The following is a 22,368-nucleotide window of genomic DNA, read 5'->3' as shown; positions in this document are numbered from 1 at the left end:
TTTTCCACATACATTTTGATCTGATCTATTTATCTGATTGTTTCAGATGTGATGCATCGAGCACTGGCTCCCAGTGCTAGCAGTTTAAAAGTTTCGGCAGTTACTTCTGATCACGTTTGGGTCTTTGGCTTCATTCCCTGTGGAGCCTCAAACAGGTACTGTGCTGTAATTAGGAATCCTCTCAGTAAAACACCCCTGCATTGTAAATGCTTTCGTTTAGTGAGAGCCAGCGAGTGTCAGAACTGTAAGTGACCCAGCAGATTGGATTGCTTCCTGCTGAATAGGAAAGGCCAAGGGGGAGTAGGAATGCAAGCCCACGGGAATTGGGTAGGCATTGGCTCTTGCTCTTCAACTAAATGTTCTACTTCGAAATATCTCGATCAAATTTCATTTCACTCTGCAGCCTTTGCTGGCCATTCTTTTTCCGGGATGAACTGTATGTTTTCCATGGCTGTGAAGCTTTGTCGCAGCGCATCCCCGGAGCAGGATGCAAGCCCCTCTTCTGCAGTAAACACACCTCTGGTTTTCTTGTCCCCTTTGAACAGCCCCAGACTTGGATACTCCTTGTTCCTTACTGTTTTCCAGAGGATTAATGTTTTTGGGCCTGTCTGGTCGGGACTTGCTTCCTCAGGGGGGTTTCTGTTTCCAAGTGCTTTCTCCATTTGTGCACAGAGCTCAGATTTTAATGCCGCCTTCCATTACACCATGATCACTTTGACTTTAAAACGGGCCAGGGTTTCAGGCTATGGGAATGGGGCCATCAATTTAAACGAGGACTGGGTTTCTCTGCTCTTGCAATGTGCCGCCCTGGAATGTGGAGTTACTGCGTATACTCCGACATATGGAAAACCCATCCCTCTACTGCAAAAAAGGTCGCTCCGAGTTTTTTATCCCTGCTACCAATTTCTCACTATTTTTCTTATTTTCGGCTGGACTCTCTCCCTGCCGGTAAAGGGGAAATCTGGGGCAGTTTTTCCTGCTGGGTGAATGTTCTTGGTGGAAATCTTCCTTGTTATTTCTCTATCACAACTGTGCCTGGGTGGGCCACACAGCAGATGTCTGGATATTCAAAATTCTCCCTGGGCGCTGTAATCTGTAATCTCAAGAACCAGCAGTGTACAGCCAGGAGCTGTTGGTGGTGTTCTCTTCTGAGGGGGATTAGTTCCCAGCAGATGCCCTGAATTATTTCACCTTTTGTCTTTCATTCTTTTTCCTATCAAATAATTCATCCATTTGTCATCTTTATATGGTTGCTGATGACACTGGAAATGGTTCAGATGTAAAATGAGCCCCTCTGCTTCTCGTCTAAATGGTATCATCTTGGCTTTGCCAGCACCCTGTCAGGTCTCCTTCGCCATCTCGGTGTCTGCAGGCTTTGTCATCTCACATCACCTCTTGCTCTTGCTCGTTTCCCAGACACCCACGTACATTTATCCTGTTTCAAAGCTATCTTGTCCTGTTACATTTTGTGCTCTAAAGGTATTTGCTAGGTTATTTGAGGTAACCAACAGCTCTCCACACCTCACTGCCCAACCTAATGAGTCCGGGAAGTTTTAAAGCACATCTGCTTAAAGTGCCTGAGTGCTTAACTCATTCACACCTGTCTCTGCTCCCAGACATTATTTCAATGCTCTGTTAATTCAGTGCCTCCCATCTCATCCCCATGACCCAAGCACCGGTTCTTTGATGGATGGGGAGGTGGAGAGCAAAGAGCAGTGGCAGAGTTGCATGAACGTTTTCTTCTATGGTGGAGCTGGCAGAAGGAACCACCTCCTTCCTCCCTTGGCCATGCAGACGTAACGGCACTGATCTGAGTTACAAATAACCCAGTGTTTATTCTGTTGCTGGGCTCCCCAGTCTGGTCCACTGTGTTGCCCGAGCTTGCACCGTCACTGCAAGAGAAACATCAAGGGCTATGTGGGGATCTATGGCAGAGAGAGGAACAGTCCCCAAGTCCCAAGGAGAAGGCTGTGCCTCCCCTTCACCGCCCGAGTCCTGCTCCCTCCGGTCTTGCTTGCTGGTGAAAATTCCACACACCCTTGGCCTGCTCTGCCCAGGATTGCCAGCCTCGTCCTCCTTCCTCCATGCAGCTGCCGCTGCTCTCTTAATGGCTTGGTCATGGTCTCCTCATCTCCAACCAAAACGCTCTTTAAACTAAAACCAAAAATGATTAGGCAGGCTTAGGAAACAGCAAAAGCTTCAAAGGATTAAATGCCAACGCTTCCTGCTACCCTTAGAGAGATCAAACATTCTGTGCTGTTAGCCCTGCAGCAGCAGAAAATGGTACTAAATCTTCCCCAGCAATCAGGGGATTTCAGTGGCAGTGCAGGATTGCATGTAAGGAGGAGCAGGAGACTGATTTATGAGGAAAGATTAAAATGACTAAATATATATCTCTTGGCCAAGCCACTGGTAAGGAGCAATGTGACAACCGTGCAGAAGAACCTGAAGGGCACAAAGAACACAGGGAGGGTGGAAAAGTTTGGGGTGTTGTAAAGGTCCGTGATGGTAGAAATGACTCAAAATTTGGGGATCATGATTGTGGTGGCAGGAGGCTGAGGCTCAGTGATGGCTGCAGACAAGCACCATCGCCTCAGGGCTGCAATGTCATTCCCATTCCCATCGCTGCAATCCTGGGGCTTAAACCCCAGTGAAATCCCTGCAAGTCAAACCGCTGATATCTGTTTTTTTTAAAAAATATATCCATTTTGGTGAGCTGAAACTAAGTAGAAGAGCAGGACACGGCTCTTTTTGGGAAACGCTGAATTGAGGACCAAAGACCGCTTTGGAAATTCATGGGGGGAAGACACGCCACTCCCCCCTCCATAATTAAAAGCAACAACCACGGAAAGCAATGAGATTGCTGGAAGATGGAGGGTGATGAATCTCTTCCAAGAGTCCTCGCAGGGGATAAATTTTAAGGCCAAAAAGTGGGTTTTCCTCCAGACTGCGTGAAGGTCTCTCCGGGGCCCGGAGCGGGGGGGAGAGGGGCCGGACGGGGGCCGGAGGGCCCCCGTCCGGCCCCTCTCCCCCCCGCTCCGGGCCCCGCGGTGAGGACGCAGGCCCCAGCCCGGCCCCGGCCCCTCCTCGCCGGGCGCTGCCCGCCTGACGCCTCCCCCGGTCGGCGCGGTTATGGCGGCGCGGCTGAGGCGCTGAACGCCGCGGGTATGGCGGGTCCCGGCGGGGCCCCTCCGCGTTTGGCTTTGGCCCTGGCCGCCTTGGCAGCGCTGGTCGCCGTTAAATACTACCGGGACGCTGAGACAGCCCGGCAGCAGGTAACGGGAAGGGCGAGCGGTGGCGGGGGAAGGGGGGGGGGGGGGGAGGCGGTCCTGTGGCCGCGCTGCCCCTCACGGAGGGGAGGGAGGGATGAAATGGCGGGCGGAGGCGATGGCGCCGCCGCCGTCGTGGAGATCGTGAGGGGGGTGGCGGCCGCGGGGCTGAGGGGACCGCGGGCGTTGAGGTGGCTGCTGCTGGGCTGAGGGGACCACCACACATCGGTGGCCACTGGGGTTGAGGTGGCCGTCACCGGGTTAAGGGGAACACCAGGCGTTGGTGGCCACCGGGGTTGAGGTGGCTCCTGGGGTTGAGGTGGCCGTGGCCAGGCTGAGGTGACTGCCAGGCAGTAGTGGCCACAGGGGTTGAGGTGGCCACGGGGGTTAAGGTGACTGCCTGGCATCGGTGGCCCACCAGGGTTGGGGTGGCCACTGGGGTTGAGGTGACCGCCAGGCATCGGTGGCCACGGGGCTTGAGGTGGCCACTAGCATTTGAGGTGGCTGCTGCTGGGCTGAGGGGACCACCACACATAGGTGGCCACTGGGGTTGAGGTAGCTGTGGCCAGGCTGAGGTGACCGCCAGGCACTGGTGGCCACTGAGGTTGAGGTGGCCGCCAGGCATCGGTGGCCACTGGGATTGAGGTGGCCACAGGGGCTGAGATAGTTGTCACCGGGCTGAGGTGACTGCCACACGTCAGTGGCTACTGGGTTGAGGTGGCCACCAGGGTTGAGGTGGCCATCAGCAGGCTGAGGTGACCGCAGAGCTGTGGTAGCTGCCACTGGGTTGTGGTGGCCACAGGGCATTGGTGGCTGCAGTCTTGAGGTGGCTGCCAGGGTTGAGGTGGCTACCGCCGGGCTGTGGTGACCATGAAGCCGTGGCGACCATGAAGCCGTGGCAGCCACTGCTAGGCTGTGGGGACAAACAGGTATCAGCAGCTGTGGAGCTTGAGGTGGCCACCGCCAGGCTGTGGTGGCCACCGCCAGGCTGAGGTGACCATTGAGCTGTGGTACTCACCACACGCCAGTGGCTATGGGCTTGAGGTGGCCACTGCTAGGCTGAGGGTTTGTAGAGCTGTGGTGGCCACCAGGATTGTGGTGGCCAACACCAGGCTGAAACAACCACGGAGCTGTGGTGACCACCAGGCACGAGCAGTGACCTCGCCTTTGAGGCTAGCTGCCCCCGCCAGAAGAAGGAGTAGGAGTGGTAGCGCCAGACCCTGGCCCTGCTCTTGGCATAACGCTGCGCTCCTCCTCTCGACGTGGCCTCTGAAGATGTCTTCCCTTCCTGCTTTATTCCCTGTAAAAAAGGCCCAAAACTCTCAGATGTTTGTGGGTTTTTTTCATACTAGAAATGCAGGTCTTATGTGCCCTGAGCAACTCTGACTGTAGAAGCAGCAAAAGAATGGAGGACGTGAGCTGAAAAATGGGAAGGTTTTTTAGAGGCTTTGTAGTGTTTTGGTTTTTTTTTTTAAATTAGGCTGATTGAGATTGGTTTTGATTGTAATCCGTATAATTCAAATGGCTGCTGCGTGCTTTGGAGAAAGCATGCCGTTGTTAAAGATCATACTCCCCTGGCTCTTCACTTTGGCGTGCATCTTTGAACATCTAAAAAGGTTCGTGGAAAAGAGCAGACTTCTTGTTCTTGATACTTCTGTAGTAAAAAGTGTTTTTAAAGCATGCCTGTTTTCTTTGTTTCTTCTTGCATTGCAAAAAAGGGGAAAATGGCTCAAACCATTTAATTAGAAGAATTCTTCTGACAGGGACAGAAGGGTCAGGACAGTCCTTCACAGGCTGGCTGAGAGGACCTCAGCCCTGCCTGACAAAAAGCCAGGTCTTCCGGAGGTTTTGTTTTTCCTAGAGGACAGGCAGACGGCTGTGACTGGGCACTCCTGGAGAGGAGAACAAAATGTGAACAGCCCAAGGTTTTTATTTTTCCTTCCTCTTACTTAAAGCATATGTCTTGTCTCTTTCTATGGAAATGTTTATTTAGCTAAACAACCCACAAGCAGGTGGGAGAAGAATACTCTTTGTGAAAACCACAACTCTCCTCCTCTACAAAAAGACTGAAAAAGCTCAGTCTTACTTCTCTGGCACAAACAGGGAAACTTTTTATTTCTTTTAATCCCGGATTAGAAAGAAAAAAGAAAAAAACCACAAGCTCTGGAGAGCTTTCTTTAACGTGAATGTTATCAGAAAGCAAAAGGCCAAGCCCTGACATCTCTCTCCCCTTTTAAACATAATTTTTATCATCCCTTTTGACTGAGTGCAGCAGGAGTGGTGCATGCTCTGCAGAAGTCTTTGTTCCTCCGTGGCTGGGGTCTTATCTCCGGGTGGGTGGGTCCCTGGGGTCCCGGCGGTGAGGCTGTGTGGAGGGGCTTGCGCGGTGCTGCCGCTGAGCTGCCGTGTTTTGTGAGTGTAGAAATGAATGTTTCCGAAGGGAGCGATCTGTCCTGCAGGGTTGTGCAGAACTGCTGCGCTGTGCCAGTACTGCCTGGAGCGCGCCTTTGCTGGAGAAGCGGCTGTTTTAACTAGCTCAGGGGAGGGCAGCGTCGTCAGGAGCAGGCAGCGTCGTCTGGAGCAGGCAGGAGCCCGGTACCAATCCTGTTAGCAGGGAGGCTGCATTCAGCCGGCTGCTGGCACGCGTGTGAGATCTGTGCACGCATGTAAGTCGCCTGACCGCAAAGCTACCGTATCTTTGGCCAATTGCGGTTGTAGGAATAATTATCTGATGGTTTTGCAGCTGATGGGTTTTTATTGCTTAACCTATGTGAAAGTGCAGGCTGAGGGGATGGGAGCGTGCTCTCAGTTCTTGTCTGTAGATTGCTTTTTGGATGCTAACGTCCAGCACCAGGCACCTGTATTCCTCCCTTCGTGTTCTGCTGTCTTAGACGCAGTCAGAGATGTTCTTCTATATGTATGGAGTATAACTGGGTCTCTTTCTGCCTTCAGCCCTGTTAAATAAATGATCATGACTTTTTCCTAATACTACAGCAGCAGGCAGTCTAACCAGCTAAAAACTTTGTCGCTCATTTGCCTCCCATCCCTTGAGGTCCATGTCTGTGAAGTGCAAAAAGAAGAGAGACTCTAAAAGGTTCATCAGCAGAGAATCGCTGACGTGCTGTGGAGAGGACTAGGAAATGGACCGTCTCTTCAGAGCTCAGTACGCATCCAGGACGGCCTCCTCTGCAGAGGAGGCAGCCATCGTGCGCTCCCTGCACGCTTCCCTGTGCCGTGAGCCGGCTCCCAGAAAGCGAGCGATCACACAGGCCCTTACGAGGTTAATGCATTACGTGCCATGCACCAGCAAGATGTAGAGCCGAGAGGGGTGCTGAAGCCTGGCCCAAGGCTTCAGGACATGACCCTGGCGCCTGGCTGTCAGGGAGCAGGGCAGTTGCTCAGGAAAATGTTGTTATCTATTTACAGGGCCAAGGATGTGCATCGCCATTCATTTGGGGAACAAAGGCACAGTTTTGGCCCCAGGAAACGTGGACAGTCCGGAGTGGATTGTTCCTGTGCATAGATAAATAACCATCTTGTTCCTTCATTCCTTTTTTCAGCTGTGTAGTTCCTGCACGCTCCCCTCCTTGTCTTTCCTCAGCCATGTCTGCGTCCAGATCTCTGGTTTGTGTTCCAGGGTCTTTATTTCTGTCTGTCTCAGTCCTGAAACTGCCGTGGAAGGCTCTTACGTGCTTTAGTTGCTGCAGTTGATGGGAGCAAAGCCTTCCAGGCTGCATTAGTGCTGCTTCAGGCTGGCAGGCAACAGATGGAAAATAAACTAGTTCAGGAGCTCTGGGGATGGTAATGGTGCTGCAGGCAATAGAGAATAAACATGGTTAAACAGCAGAATACAGAGTATTCATCCTTGCAGCTTTAGGCTTTTATGGGGGTGGCAGGGGAAGCTGCCCCAAATGATGGGTCACAGGGGATGTGCTGCAGGCCGGCTGGCAATGGTGTGGCTTGTCTGACTTGCTACTTCTCTCTCTTCCTCTCACACCAACATGGAGCTCTCTTGTTCTGCCTGCAAGTTGTCCCTTTCCCTTCGGTGCTGAGTGCTGTGGAGTGGAAATGACTAGAAGAATCTAGAGGCTTTTTGGGGCTGCTCCAAGGGAGTCATTGCATTTCAGTGGTGTTGTGCACTGGATGATCTCCGTGTGGGCTTTGCAGAGGGCGAAACTGAGGTACAGGGTGGCTGGGAACTTGCAGAAGTTTCTGGAGAAGACCATGGGATTTGTGGCTCCCCGATGTATGGCCGAATGAGTAGGCAGTGCTCCCTGCGGAGCAAGGGGCTGAAATGCTCCATCCAGTCCTGAGGCTGGAGACCTGGAGGGGAACCTGACTAGAGCAGGGCAGTTGTGTGCAGTGATGCTGGCATGGGTCTCAGCACGAGTGTAAGTTAAGTTGCTTTCTGCAGAGTTACAAGGGCTCGGTTCATTTCCTTTGTGTTTTTGTAATGTGGATAGTCATGTATTTGACTGCCTTTGTTTCACTGCGCATCAGTTAATTACAGAAATCATGATCTCCAGGTGCTCTGAATATCTGCAGGTTTAGGACTAACTATCTGGAAAAAGTTGGAAATTTTTCTGACAAAAGACTTTGAAGCCAACTCTGAGCAAATGATTCAGTTTGAATTACTCAGCCAGATGTAGTTTTAATATGCTCATGCCAACAGTTCCTGGACACCGATCTCTATTGTAAATAGCACAAAATCCTGCCAAGGGGCGTTAATCTTTCGATTTGATGGCTGTGTTTGTGTGCGGGAAAGAATGCAAATTAACTCTGAAGCTGAGAGGGGCCGGAGTGAATTTCTGCAAGAGGTTGGAATGAAATCTCACTTGCCTCTTCTTCCCGAACTAGGAGCTGGCACTGAAGTCTTTGGGAAGTGAGGGGCTGTTTCTCTTTTCTTCTCTGGACACAAACAATGATCTGTACCTCAGTCCAGAAGAGTTCAAGCCGATAGCTGAGAAGCTGACGGGTAGGTATCTGTCTACCTTGTAGAGCTCCCTCTGCACAGACTGAGTAAAAACCAAAGATAATGCACTCAACAGTTTTTATTCATGTCTTTATTTTTTTCTGGGTGCTGTTTTGGGTCTTATTTACATGAGGAGAGGCTGCTAAGCTTTACATGTTTTTGAAAAGGCTTAAGCAATAGATATCACTTTCACAAAGTAGAGTTTTTATAAGATGGAAGATCGCATTGCTGGACTAGCAAAGTACATAAGTTACTTTGTCTAGAGCTTAAAGAGGATTTGGGATGGGTGAATGCAACAAATGCAGCTCAGCCCAGGCTAGGCCAAAACTATTAGTGAGTCGCAGCACTTCATTCATACGCTTCTCCAGCTGTAGTGGTCTCTCTCAGATAACAATTGTGAGAGATCATGTGTGGAGACTGTGTCAGCGTGTGGCAAATGTCTCTTGGTGGTGCCAAGCAGGAAGAAGCGTGGTGATGATAATGTACAGGAGAGCTTACAGTACAGTCGAAATACAGACAGTTGTTTGCTTGTGCTGTAATGAATTGGCTAAAGCATGTGTTCTGATCCCTCCTAGGTGAAATGAGACTGCTTAACTGAGCCATGGGGATTAGAGAGTCGTCCGCTAAAAGGAGGACTCCCTTTTAATTCATGCAGCCGAAGCTGGTCTCCGGGGTGGGTCTGAGTTCTGCCGCTGTAGGGACAGCTGGGAAACTCCCAGTGCTCCTGGATTTGCCAGGATAAATGTGTAATCACTTCACAATTGCTTAAAAGGGGAGGGAGGGAAAACAGCTGCTTAAATTCCTGTCCCTTTGTCTAGGGGTTGCTCCCATCTCAGAATTTGAAGAGGAGGAGACGCCTGATCCAAGCGGGGAGACGTTGTCCGTGGTGGCTAAGTTCCAGCCTTTGGTCATGGAAACGATGACTAAGAGCAAAGACGGTTTCTTGGGAGTAGGTATCATGCAGGATGTGTGTGGCCAGAAATTCTGGTATAAACACGTCCTATGGGCTGGTAACACCAGCTGGAATAAGTGCTAGCATGTTGGGAGGGGGAGATGGTCTTGCTCAAGCCCAGGGGATTTGCTTTGATGAGCAAGCTCACTGCTTTCTGCAGCATTTCATTGTTTTCCGTGCACTCGGCAGCACTGTGCCCCAATTAATACGCCCTTCCTGGGAAGCTGGAAGCAGACAGTAGAGATGGCTCTCCTGGAGCTAAGTCCAAAAGCAGTGGTGTTATGTGGTGTGTTCCCCTCTCTCCCATTTCCTATTACTCACATAACTGAAAGTTGACAGAACTATTTGGTGGTGTTTGGGGTAGTAGGAAGAATTGAAAATGCGATATATTTTTGTCCCCTTCTCCAAAGCCTACTTACATCCATCAGCATTACTGGACGTTTGAAGAGCCTGGTCTAGGCTCTGATAGTGTCTCTTGTTCACAGATTTCTCATGTCGCTCTGTCTGGGCTGAGGAACTGGACTGCCCCAGCAGCTCCTATGAGCGTGATGCTTGCCAGACAGTTTAAAGCCTTTCTTCCTCCAAAGAATAAACTGGATCTTGGGGATCCGTGGTGGATAATACCTAGTGAATTGAACATCTTCACTGGGTATCTTTCCAACAACAGATTTTACCCTCCGCCTCCCAAGGGCAAAGAGGTGAGATATGAAACTTAATTTCTGTATACCTGAGAGGTAGTTTGTGTAAATGTTCTGCCTTACAGCCCAGATGAATCGCAGGAGTCCCTAGAGCGGACAAGGCTGTTGCATTATGTCTCCCTGGACTTTTCAAGGGAGCGAAAAGGCTGCAGCGTACAGCCAGGAGCACCGTCTCCTAAACTGGAGATAAAACTGAGAGCAGGCAAAAGCTCTGGGTGTCTGTCATGGCCAGATGAGGCTGACTTGAGTAACTTCATCTTGCTTTGTTTAAGTGTTTGGGTTTTTAGGCTAGTCTTTCCCGGACAGAGAGGGGAGAGGGTTATTCAGAAAGCACTTGTATGAAGTGGTCATGCCTTGTGGAACAGTTGCCGAGTGCCACCCCAGAGGTGAGCGTTTCATTGACAAGTGAAACGATGTTTATACATAGTTTGTAAAGCCAGGCATTGTATATCGCTCTCCCCCGGGGTGCCCAGGTAGGTGTTAGTGATCACATAGTTGATACACCCTCACAGCCTGGTGTGTTTATTGACTGCATACCCACTCTTTCTAAGTCTTAAGTAGTATTGATGGAGGCAGGCTCATAGATCAGTTTACCATATTCAGACATTCAGCTGACTGGGATGATGGAAACTTGCAAACAATGGGAATAGCATAAAAAGCGTGGAAGATGGATTTATTTTTTTAAGAGCAGTCTCTTGCTTTATATGCTTGTTTTGTGATTAGGTAGGTCTCCGAGCTAATTTTTAAGTCATAGCAGTTCGCTTGCCTTCCTGATCTGGTGGGGAGTTACTTTGAAGCTGCAGCTGACCTGCAGTGGAGGAACTGTTCTCATTTTTGTTCCCTTACAATTCTTTCCCTAGATCATAATCCACAAGCTTTTGAGCATGTTCCACCCACGCCCCTTCGTCAAAACCCGCTTTGCTCCCCAAGGAGCTGTGGCCTGCATCCAAGCCATCAGCACCTTCTACTACACCATAGCGTTCAGGTAAGGCCATGGGTTCAGAGTGTTAGAGGAGGGCTTGGGAGCACTTCTGAATTTGTTCCATATCTCAGGGGAGTGGAGAAGGCTGCTGTGAGCCTGTGCCAGAGAGTGCGCGTGTCATTGCATGTGAAGTTGTGTTCCCAGGCAAGAGCAGATGTGTCCTGGCTGGGAGGAAGGCGAAGCAGTTTGAGGAAGAGGGTGGTTCACAGCCAGCTCTTGCCCATGTGTGATGCTTTGCTGATGCCCGAAGAGGGCACCCATGCTCCCAGTGTCACTGAGTCCCTGGTGAGGCAGGGACTGTTGCCCAGGTGCAGGACAGTAGCCGTTCTCCAACACCCTTGGTTTGGAGATATCCCTGGCTAAAAGGGGAGAGTCTGATTAGTAAGAAATTTGTTAGATTTTGGTTAATCGGGGGGTGGAGTGCCTTTCCAAGGGGGAGAGTCTGGGGAATTGTTCTCTTGTTTTACTGGGAGTGTTACACGCAGCTTTTATTTGCCTGATCAGGCTGAAAGGGTGGCTGAGTGGATCTTAGCCTGTTCCTGTGTTTCAAGGAATGATAATGTAATTCATCCTTCCTGGATGGACACTTACTGCCCAGTTCTAAAAGGCACCGATATTGGAGATGATCCTGACCCAGGGGATCTGCTCCAGTCTTTTACCCTCTTCGTTGTGTGACATGAAAAGCTGTTTGAACTGAGCGTCTGCCCCAATTTAGCTTCATCATTTCTGGTGCCTGGAGAGAACTTCTCCCTGCTGTCATCTGCAATGCATGATCCATTCTCTCCTCCCGGCACTGCAGCTGATGGCTCCTTTCTCATTTCAGGATCCACGCTGAGTTCCAGCTGAACGAGCCACCAGACTTCCCCTTCTGGTTTTCCCCAGGCCAGTTCACAGGTCACATCATCCTCTCCAAGGATTCTTCCCATGTCCGAGAGTTTAAGCTCTTTGTCCCTAACAACAGGTACAGCTGTTTCTCTCTCTTCCTGGGTGCTGAGCAGACTTGAGGTTGTTATAAATGAGGCCCAGTGGAACCCAGGGGCTCTGGGATCCTGTCCGGTGCAGGAGTGGGGGGCCGTGCCAGGGGGGAGGCTCTTTTTATATGAAGATATGAGTGCAGTGACAGCTCTGTCCCTTGCAGTATGTGGGCATCCTGGCCCATGCAGGGAAGGCAGATCTGCAGTCTTGAGCTTTGGCAGGCTAGTTCTGCTGTTTGCTTATCTGTTTTCCCCACACATCCTTCTCTGCCAGCAGTCATCACGGTCATCATGTCCTCAATTCTGTAGATACAATTGCTCCCTAAACTGGTTCTGATGCAATTTTTCAGGAATAGCTCTGTTTATCAACAGGTCTGGGGGGCATCTGGCTTGGAAGAGGCAGGGAAGGACAAGGGCAGAGGAGGGACAGGGGAGAAGCAGGGCAGAGGTTGCTGGGGACGTGGAGCATGGGGTTGGGGAGGGATGTCCTTGCACAACGTGGCTGCAGCTGGCACGTGCTTCAACTCAGCGTCCAAGCCTGAGCTGTTCTGCGCCAAACCACTTCAGAGGGAGGTACCTGCAGGCACATGGGAAGACACACAGGGATGGGGAATTCAAGTTGTCCTGATATTGCCCTAGAGACAGGCACCAGCCTCTTCGTTAGTAGCACTGCTGCAAGCACTGCTCCCCTTGACCTGTCCCAGCAGTCCCTGGCTATGGCAGGGACTCTTGCAGATGTCAGATACCTGTTGCAAGCTGCAGAAGGCTCCTTGGGTGTCTGTGATGGATGAGCTCATGCTTTTCAGCCAAGTCCCTGGAAAATCTGAGTGAATTGAGCTCTGCAGTTGTCTGTAAAACTGACAAATGCATCTCTACTAGTCGCTGAGGATGCCTGACCCATTTCAGAGTCTGATTCACTCACCAGTAGCTGTCCCTTGGTACTTGGAGGATGGGGAGAGATGGGCAGGGTGTGGAGAGCAGCCCCTGGCAAACTCAGTGCCTGGCTTAAAGCAGCGAAGTTCAGCAAAGCCTGATGCTCTTGCTTCAACATATTTTTTGTTTGGTGTTTCACAGGTTAAGGTTTTGTGTGCATAGCTTCGCACTAGCTCATTCCTGCTCTCTGGCAAGCAGCTGGAAGCATTTCAGGGGAAAGAAGCTTCAAATCTCTTTGCCCATGACGGCTGGAGTGAAAATTCTATTATAACATTACCCTGGCGACTCAATCCCTATGGCTCTGTCAGCACATTTGTTACAGCAAGCAGACACTTACGGCTCTGCCAGCAACTTCTTACAAAAGCCTTTTGCTTCCAAAATACACTTTTAAAAGTTCAGCAGGATCAAAACGTGCAAGTTAAGTGCTGGGTAGGAAGGGGGAGCAAAGACACCTCTCTCTTCCGTACTTAGACAGTACTCAAAGGTGTGAGCGCATTTGCCCAGAGTGTTGGGTGGGTGCCTGGGCCCTGATCCAGCAGGGATTTAGTGTTGCTGGTCTTGTGCGGGGAACACGGTGACCTCCAAGGAGCCAGAGGCCCTGGGCTTCAGTGCTGACCCTGCAAGAGGAGCAGGGGATGTTCTCATTTGTTTGGGGTTTCCCATACCCAGCTTTAGCCTTGGGTGACTCTGAACATATCGGGTTTGCCTTGCAGGTCTCTGAACGTTGATATGGAGTGGCTGTATGGGGCGAGTGAAAGCAGCAACATGGAAGTGGATATCGGTTATCTGCCTCAGGTCTGTAGTCACCGTCAGTCCTCCATATGTGTGCAGCATCTCAGCAGGGATTTATGCTGCCATGGCCCTGAGCTGTATAACCTCAGTTATCCCTGTTCTTTAGAGCTTTCTCTTGAACATTTCAATATAACAATATAATCTCTGTTGATCTGTGTATGTCCTCTGCAGTAGCGTGGCTCCCTATTGCCAGTTCTTGTGATATTTTATTTTTTCACTCTGTGTGGGTTGAATCCTAAGCTCCTGGAGTCATGTGACTTTTTCTATTTTTAATAAGTTGTCTGACAGGCGAGGGGGAAGATTAGGAGCTGAACCCAGGCCCTGAGCCCAGAGGGGTGTATGAACAACAGTGTGTCTGCATTTGGAAACTGCATGAGGTTATTCCTCTATTTTGTGGTAATCCCAGCTCTTGGAGAGGAAACATAAGTCAGGATTTTGAATGCCTGAATTTAACAGTCCCATTTTCTCTTAAACTAGATCCATGTTTCTTTTTAATTGCCAAAAGTCAGGAAAAGAGACTTACAAAATAATTTCAGATGTACCAGAACACTGAACTACAGGGAAGCTCCTGAACAGCTTTCCCTGTTGCACCCTCTCGTGGCTAGCCAGGGGCTGTGTAAGGGCTGTGCTGGTGATACGAGCGCGAGCTTCAAACGAGCCCTGCAGGTCCCACTGGTTTTAAGGATCTGGTGTCCCACAGTCAAAAATCTCCACTGGGAAGGTGGGAACATGGAGTGAACAGGTCTCATGCATTTCCAATCTAGCGAGCACCATCAGACAATAACTGAAGGAAATGAAGTTGCTTTCCTGCTATTCCCCAATAAAACACATCTGCAACTGGTAAAGTGCAGCTCCAGGAGACAATAGATCAAGCTGTATCTTCATTAGAAGCTGCACAGTCTGATTTTGCATCTTTATCCTGTCCTGGAGTACAGAAAAACCAGGAGTGGGATGTCTGCAATGTCCAACTCAGCCTGTTCTCCTGCAGATGGAGCTGGAATCGACAGGGCCTTCAATCCCCTCTGTGATCCATGACGAGAACGGAAATGTGATTGACAGCAGAGATCCCTCAGGGGAACCCATTCAGTTTGTGTTCGAAGAGATAACCTGGCAGCAGGAAATCCCCTGGGAAGAGGCAGCCCAGAAGCTTGAAGTAGCCATGTATCCATTCAAGAAGGTGAGAAAGGGGCCAGGCTCTTCCTTGGCACGTTTATTTGAGACAGGTCATCTTCACTGAGATGTCCAGTCACCTCGAGGACCAGCAGAAACCAGAGGCCACAACCTGATCAGCGTTCAGAGTAATGTGAGGGTCTCCCAGCTCAGCGTGTGCCTCCCAGGCACTGCGTGTGTGGCTTGATGGACTTCCAGTTTCCAGATGAGGGAGTACAGCATCTCTGAAAGGCCATTGGGGTTGCACAGCAGCACAGGCAGGAGCAAAGCCTAGATGTCATGCGTCCCAGGCTTGTATTGTAAATGTAGGCTCATCCGTCCTTCCTCTTATCAGTAGCTGCCGATGCAATTTCTGAGTGAAGCAGGTAATCGCGCTGCTTACAAATGGTTTTCCTCTGGCGTTACTTTTGCAACATTCAGCTACCTTTGGACCAAGCTTTGCTTATCAGCAGAAAACACACAATCCGCCTGTGCCTCTGCATCCCGCAGTGAGACACAAATTTATAGCATTGGGTGACCCAAACTATTTAACATGCCAGTAGCCTGTGGAGCAGATGGCTACTGCCTGTCACTGCTTCCTTGGCGGAAGGGACACATTTCAATGGCTGCCTCCTTGTGCCTGAGCTTACAAATGTCCTTTTGAGCTGCCAAGACGTTAACAAAGTTCCCTTCATTTGAGCGATTGGAACAATCTCTGTGCAGGGTCCCTCACAGCCAGTGTTTAGGCCGTTTCAGTGAGGTTTTGTAATAAATATCTCAAGGCCGGATTTCCCAGGCTGCTGAGGTGTGTTTGCAGACAGCCTGCCCGCAGTTGTGTAGTTGCTCTCTGCAGTGTGTAAAGATGGGGCTCTGCAAGTGCCGGTAACAGCCTGCATGCTGTGAGGGGCTCGCTACAATCTCACCGGGAGATGAAGTTGTCCCTGGGGAGAGCACCACTGTTGTCATTTGCTTTAATCCGCAGGACCTACTGCAGATTAAACTCTGTGTGTGTCACCTGTGGGATGTGGCAGGTCTGGTTCCTGCAGACCCTGCTCGTATTTGGGATGGGCTGTTCTGTGTCTATTTCTCAAGCTGTCTCTCTGCCTCCAGGTCTCCTATTTTCCCTTCACACAAGCTTTCGAGAGAGCAAAAGCAGAAAAGAAGCTGGTGCACTCGATTCTGCTATGGGGTGCCCTGGATGACCAGTCCTGCTGAGGTGAGGATGTTCCCAGCGTGGCTGGAGGAATGATGTGCCTCATTCAGGCTCTGAGAAGAGCTGGGGGTCAGGGAGCTGGTCACGAGCCAGCAGTAAATGTTGTGTTATTCGTTGTGGCACTGAAGATGCTGAATAGAAAAGGGCTGGAAGTGGGGAATTACTCATCAGAGCTTAGGTCTCTGGTGGCAGGATCAGATCTATTTGAGACAAGCCCTAGACCAACTAGCTAATTCAAGTGCCTTTGTCGAGGTGGAGGCATGGGTCTGGTCTTTCTCCTTTCTTCTCCCCTCTCAGTCTGCTTGGGTAGAGGCAGGATCTGCAGGGTGAAAGGGACACTGCTCTCTGCTTTGTCCCCGACACCTGCACAGGAGAAGCCAGAGCCAGATGTGCAGGCTTGGGGTTGTCCTGATGTATAGCTGTTCCCCCTGCACATGCCTAAGAACTTGCATGCCACATTGGGCAGGAGTGATGGGTGGGAGAGGGGCAGGTATCTTTAGTCCTGTCTGCCCTTAAAAACTCTCCAGCATGTATGGGCTCTGCTCGGCATGAACACCAAGAGGCACTCAGGGTGGATCCGCAGGGCCTGATCCTTTCCTAAGTGCACCACACCAGTCAGCCTCCATAGCAAGCTTGTCCTGGTCCTTCTGTTGCCTTGCAAGTGGCTGGGGTCTGCTCTGGTGAGTCTTCTCTGCCAGCAGCACACATGGGAAATAATAAGCTATGGAAAGCTGCCAACAAAGCAGAAATAAGACAATGGACAGGGCTGGGGGAAGCCCGAGCCAGCTGCCGCAGCAACCAGAGCAGTGGCATCGCGGTGGCATCAGACATGGCAACCGTCAGCTCAGGAGACGCAGCAAACCGCTGTCTGCCTCTCTTCCTATGCCAGGTTCGGGGCGAACTCTCCGGGAGACCGTCCTGGAAAGTTCGCCCATCCTCGCCCTGCTGAACGAGAGCTTCATTAGCAGCTGGTCGTTGGTGAAGGAGCTGGAAGAGCTGCAGGTGAGTGTCGCAGCCACGTCTGCCGCCTTTGCATTCGGTGCTGGTGAACGCAGACGGTGCTTGGCAGGGGGGTGCCAGCAGGAGGGGGGAGCTCACACCTGTGCCAGTGGGGGATTTCGGTTCCAAGCCCTCCGTGTCCTAGCGATTGCAGGGGCCAAGCAAACACCAGATGGAGGCAGGCTAAGAAAATGGTACAGTGACCCCCTTCGCTCTGTCAGGGTGCCAATTTTAAAAGCTAAACCAGATGCTTCACTGCGAGATAGCCCTGCCCAAGGCCATTTGTGCCATCAACAGACTGACTTCTCTGTAACCCAGGGAGCAACCAAATACTGTCTGAACCTTGAGTCTCCTGATTGCACCCTTCCCCACTTATGAGCCCGTCTCTGGGCCTGTGCTGTCAGCTGGGGTCAGTCACAGAGCTGGAAACTCTGGGAAAAGCTGGGATCAGGCTGTTGGTGTGTCTGGGAACTGCCAGCGATGGGGTGATTTTACTGTTCAGGGAGAAAATCTACAGCTGAAAAGTGAGGGGGAGACTGACTGAAGGGGAATAGTAAAGCAGATGGTGAGAATGGAGCCAGTTACTACCATGCTGCAGAGCAGCTTTTTGGTCTGCCTCCTCCTGTGTTCAGTGTACTCCTCCTGCACTGTTCTGCTACTTTTGGTGCATGCAGGCATGTTTCTTTGGGGTCTCCTTACAGAGCAACAGAGAGAATGAGTTCTACAGCAAGCTGGCTGACCTGCACCTGGAGAAATACAACTTCCCCGTGGAGATGATCATCTGCCTCCCCAACGGCACGGTGGTACGTTTGTTACCCCTTAGCTGGGCATGGCTCTTCCCATCAGAATGTGCTCTTTTCAGGGTCATCTGCAGACCCTGAAGCGAGTGTCCGCTCCCCCAGCCATTCCCTGGCTCCTCGAGCCTTTGTGGGGCCATAGTCCCTCACGGTGCTGTGCTCTCAGGGATGCTGTGGCAGACAGACAGCAGCTCTACCAAGAAATCTGAAACGAATGTCTTTTTATTCAGAGACAGAACACAGCAGCTCTGGGCAGGGAGGGGAAACAATCAGACTTGAACCAAATGTCTGCCTGTGTTTCCTCATTGTCCCTTGTTGGAGTCAGTGACCTTTGGGAAGCCATAGTAGCTTGTCTCCTGCACCCATTGTCCCTTGTGCTCATGCTTTGGAGAAAATCTCTCCTTATCAGCACCTTCTAGCACGTTTATCTTTGTCTTGATTCCCCAAGTTTGTCACAGCAGATCAGCCGTTAGCAAGTCCACACGCTTCAGCTCTGCTGTGCTCCCTGACAGCCCCCCGCCTTGGATTTGAAGAGCGACAACAGTTCCTGACACTTGACAGTGCGGCGCTTTGCTGTGTGTCAGCGGCCGGGCTGTCTGTAGCGGAGGATCCTGCCAGGGCTAACTGATTGTGCCCCACACTTGCCAGATATTATCGAGTAACACACGCAGTGACTCCTTGCTGTCTCTTTAGTGGCTCCCCTCCAGATGAGGCTGTGTGCTGGTGGGTGGCTTCAGCTCAGCCTGTCGAGGTTGCTGTGTTCAGTGGCCACATGTCCCCCTTTCCCACCTCTACGGGGGAGCAGAAAGCACAGAGGCGTTTGAAGCTCAGGTGCTGGTTTGGCAGCTACGCGGGGCTGAGAGCACGCACCCCAGCAGTCAGCGTGGTTGGGCTGCCATCTCCCCAGCCCTTGCTCACAGCTAGGTTTTACGCCTGCGTGATTTTTCCCAAATCGCCTTCATCATCTTCTTAACCTACGTGAGGGGTCAGCACTCTTGGGGAAAGAAAGAGACCGTTGTCTTTCACACATCTTTCTCTGGCTGTGAAATGCAAGCCCGAATCCTGGATGCTGAATTAGCATTTGCCGAGTATTAGAGATTCTTTAAGAGTTGTTACAGTCTTGTCACCTATGTCCTGGCTAGAGGCCAAGGCAGTGGATGGGGAATTGTTCTGGCCCTTAAAGTCTCCTCTCCCCATCTGTTTTCTTTCCCAGATTCACCATATCAATGCCAACTACTTCCTGGACATTACTTCTATGAAGCCTGAAGATGTTGAAAGTAGCATCTTTAGTTTCTCAACCAATTTTGAAGACCCTTCAACTGCAACTTACCTCCAGTTCCTGAAGGAAGGACTGCAAAGAGCAAAACCATACCTGCAGACCTAAAAACAAAGGCACCTGAATGCCCCACAGAGATGGCCAAAGACTTCAGAGATCTATTTTGATTACAGCAATTCTTCCTCATCTTCATGCCAGACGCTGTTAAGATGCAGACAGTCCTGGGACTGGGGCTTTGCTCTGGATGTTGGTTGGAGGCTAAGTTTCAAGCGATACCAGTTTACATAACCTGCCCTTTTGCGTTCAGGCAAATTTTTACAGGAATGAACATACTTGAATCTATAAACATTCTCGGTGCGTACGCCTTGGTTTGCCACCCACCCTCGTGTTTTTCCAGCTCCCGTTCAGACTCTGGTGAAACTCGTGTAACAGCTATACCAAGCATCACCCGGAAACCCCTGATCTCGAGGACTGGACTGCGTGTTGAATCACGGAGAACAGCATTGCCATTACGACCGAACACTCGTGGTGAGCGCCTGTGCCCTGTGGGCGAAGGCGCAGAATCCAGCGCAGGTGGGAAGCTCCCTCCTGGTAGCCGGTGTCCTCCGCACCTCCTTGCCAGCGGCAGCTCTGAGCTGTAAGCTGCCCGGTGGCTTGGATGCCAGCTCTTCATGACAGCAGTGGCAACCAATGCATAATGGGACTGTAGCGGGGAATGTGTAGACACGAACATAGGAGGTTCGAACTGGAGGCTTGAGCTCTGGAGTGGCCTCCTCCCAGCACCCTGTGTGACGGGCTGGGAGAGCGGTCTCACTTATTCAGGTTCTTTTGCATCTGAGGGAGGTGCTGAGGTTGACACAGTGAAATTGGGAATGGAGACGAGGGCGTTAGAAGTGTGGTGCAGCTCAGAGACGTCAGGCGTGGATTAACTCGGGGGGATTAGGGGCCAGAGCCCCTCTTAGCCCCACCAGTGCAGTACGTGCGCTCCAGGCTACAGGACACGATAGTGAGCAGGGCCCCCACCCCGTTCAGCCCAGGGCCGCTCCCACCCCACCGGCTTTGAGAGCTTTGTTCTCCCAGTGCCTCCTCGGAGCTGGTGCAATGCTCTGTCCATGTTTGCTTTGAGCTTCCAAGTCACTCTGAACGATGAACCGTGATGAAGTTCCCTTCGGGAACGGGAGGTTCAGTGTTGCCCTGAGAGCATTAACTGGTTGAGAACTGAGCAGGTTTAAAAGCCAGAAGTACTAAAGAAGTTTTCAGGAGATTTTTCCAAAGAAATTGTTCGGACGGAACGCCATTGCCCCTTATCTGTAACCGCTCTGAGCAGCTGCTCCTGCTCTGTACCAGTGCCTGGCTACAGAGTGAGCGTAATTTGGAGAAGGAAAGGCTAAACAAAACGGGTTTTGAAGCATATTCCTGTAGATAGGTGAGGAGACAAAGCATCTTCAATAGATGGCTGCAAACAGCCATGGCTGTTGATGCTTTTTCTGCTCTCTGAAGCACAATTTTGTTGGACCAAATCGAACAGGGGGAAAAGCCTTTTGGGTTGGGTTTTTTTTTTTTTAAGGGGTATTTTCATTCCTGGGCTCCAGGACCTGGGAGGAACCCGGGCGTCGTGATTACCCTGTCCCCACCCTGCCCCAGCCCTCCTGTCTGCATCCGCGGCTGGAGACTGAGCTTAGATGGACCTCTGGGCTGAACCAGTGTAGCTTCACTTAATTGCTCTAGTGAGATTAATTACCCCTAGGATGTTTCTCAGTATCAGCTTTATAACTATGCATTAGCTCTGCACTTTTCTCGCACTCCAAGGGGCCTGCAGTAATGACAGGCTTGGATCTGGCAGCGCTTTCAGCTGCGGAAAGTGCCAAAGCCTCCAGGCAGCGTTCGAGACCGAGCTCCTCTCGCACCGGCGGTCTCATCCCTTCGGGGGACTTTGGTCTCGTCCCTTCAGGGGACTTTGGCCCGAGCGGAGAGCAGCAGAGGAGACCGGGTGCCTGCCTCCCCCCGGCTCCTTGGGAGGCACAGCTGCAGTGTAGATCTGCCCTTCTGGCTTTTACAAAGCTTCACGTGAGGTATTTTTGCTGCACCTTTCCTGAGCCCCTCGCTCAGGGGCTCGAAGGGGTGTCTGTCGGTTGTGCTTGGGTGGAGAGTTCACTCCATTTGTTTTCCTTCCCACCGGTTTTGCAGCAGAAGGGGCCGGAGAGGGCAGTGGCTGAGCAGGCAGGGATTGCTTTTGGCTTTCAAGCCTGGAAAAACGGGCACGGCAGCGGTTCTGCAGGGCCGGGGGAGCCCCTCTGCCCTGCGCTGTGCTGAGGGCGGGAGTTGCAAGGGGCAGCATCACTCGGTTGATCCTGCAGATGCAGAGCTCCCTGACAGAGACGGTGCCTGCGATAGTCCCACGCACAAGCGGGGTCCCTGCCTGAGCCTGCGGTGAGCCCGGGCTCGCACGAAGCCTTCGGGACCCCTGAAAGTACCTGGTTTTTTTCTCTCGTGAACCCCTGGGCTCTTGCAGCCCTGCCCGGAGCCACCCCTGAGCGTTCCCTGAGCTGTTTGAGCTCGGGGTGAAGGGGTTTAGTCTGAAGGGTGGCAGGAGGAGCCCAAACAGCCGCCCCCAGGCTGGAGCAGTCTGGGGGGCCGGGGGGGGACTCCGCTGTGTCCCCGTTAACCCATTAACTGCAAACCTGCCTAACTGATCTGTGGCTGCCCGCTCGCTGCCGTGGGTGGGCTCCGGAGAGAAGCTGTTGCCTGAGGCTTTTATCAATAGGTGCCAAGCTTTTTGTCTCCTGTTTGTAAACTTAGGAAGTTTTTTTCGATAGGTTTGTGATACCTCGGGGGGGAGGAGGCGCCGCTTTTCCCCACCTCCTCTGCTTCGTGACGCTCTGGCCTGAAACCCACAGCGGGTCAGAGCCGATGTTTGTCAGCGAGGGTCGGGGGGGGGAAGCGGCCCCGCGCGGTTCGGTGCCGGTTGGCGGGACGGGCCCTCGGGCCCGGCTGTAGCTGCACTCGGTAAACCCATCCCACCACCCTCGGCCTCCTGCAGTCCTTGCCGCCTCCGAAACGGCGGGCGGGCGGGCGGGGGGGGGGGCGGACGGTGGGGTGGGGGGCAGCGGGGCCAGGTTTGGGGGAGCGGGAAGGTGGGGGGGGGGGGGCGGCGGGAATGGGTCGGTGTGAGCAGGGGTCGGCCTGTCCCTCACAGCGGGGCTGCCCCTCGACGCTGTCACCTCGCACCCCTCAAAGCCCCTCCGCCATTACACCGTTCAACGGGATCTTACCCCCCCCCCCCAGCCCCAGCTCTTCTCCCGGGGCCACAGCGCATGCGCGGGCGGCGCCGGATGTGCGGGGAGGGCTTGTTCTGCTTCCGG

The 22,368-nt window shown here is 52.0% G+C and overlaps 1 protein-coding gene across 1 annotated transcript; it reads left to right on the top strand.

Moving 5' to 3' along the window:
- Positions 1-3,167: 3,167 nt before the first annotated feature.
- Positions 3,168-21,920, top strand: SELENON (selenoprotein N). The gene is made up of 12 exons (XM_050910028.1): positions 3,168-3,275; positions 8,127-8,244; positions 9,060-9,190; positions 9,679-9,891; positions 10,752-10,876; positions 11,697-11,834; positions 13,494-13,575; positions 14,561-14,749; positions 15,832-15,937; positions 16,824-16,936; positions 17,635-17,736; positions 18,944-21,920. Exons 1-12 carry the CDS (start codon positions 3,168-3,170, stop codon positions 19,112-19,114), a joined length of 1,596 nt encoding a protein of 531 aa, XP_050765985.1. The 3' UTR covers positions 19,115-21,920.
- The last annotated feature ends 448 nt before the right edge of the window (positions 21,921-22,368 follow it).

The sequence above is a fragment of the Gymnogyps californianus genome, chromosome 22 (assembly GCF_018139145.2).
Source record: "Gymnogyps californianus isolate 813 chromosome 22, ASM1813914v2, whole genome shotgun sequence".
In the NCBI taxonomy this organism is placed as follows: Eukaryota; Metazoa; Chordata; class Aves; order Accipitriformes; family Cathartidae; genus Gymnogyps; species Gymnogyps californianus.
This window is presented reverse-complemented; position numbering and strand designations above follow the sequence as displayed.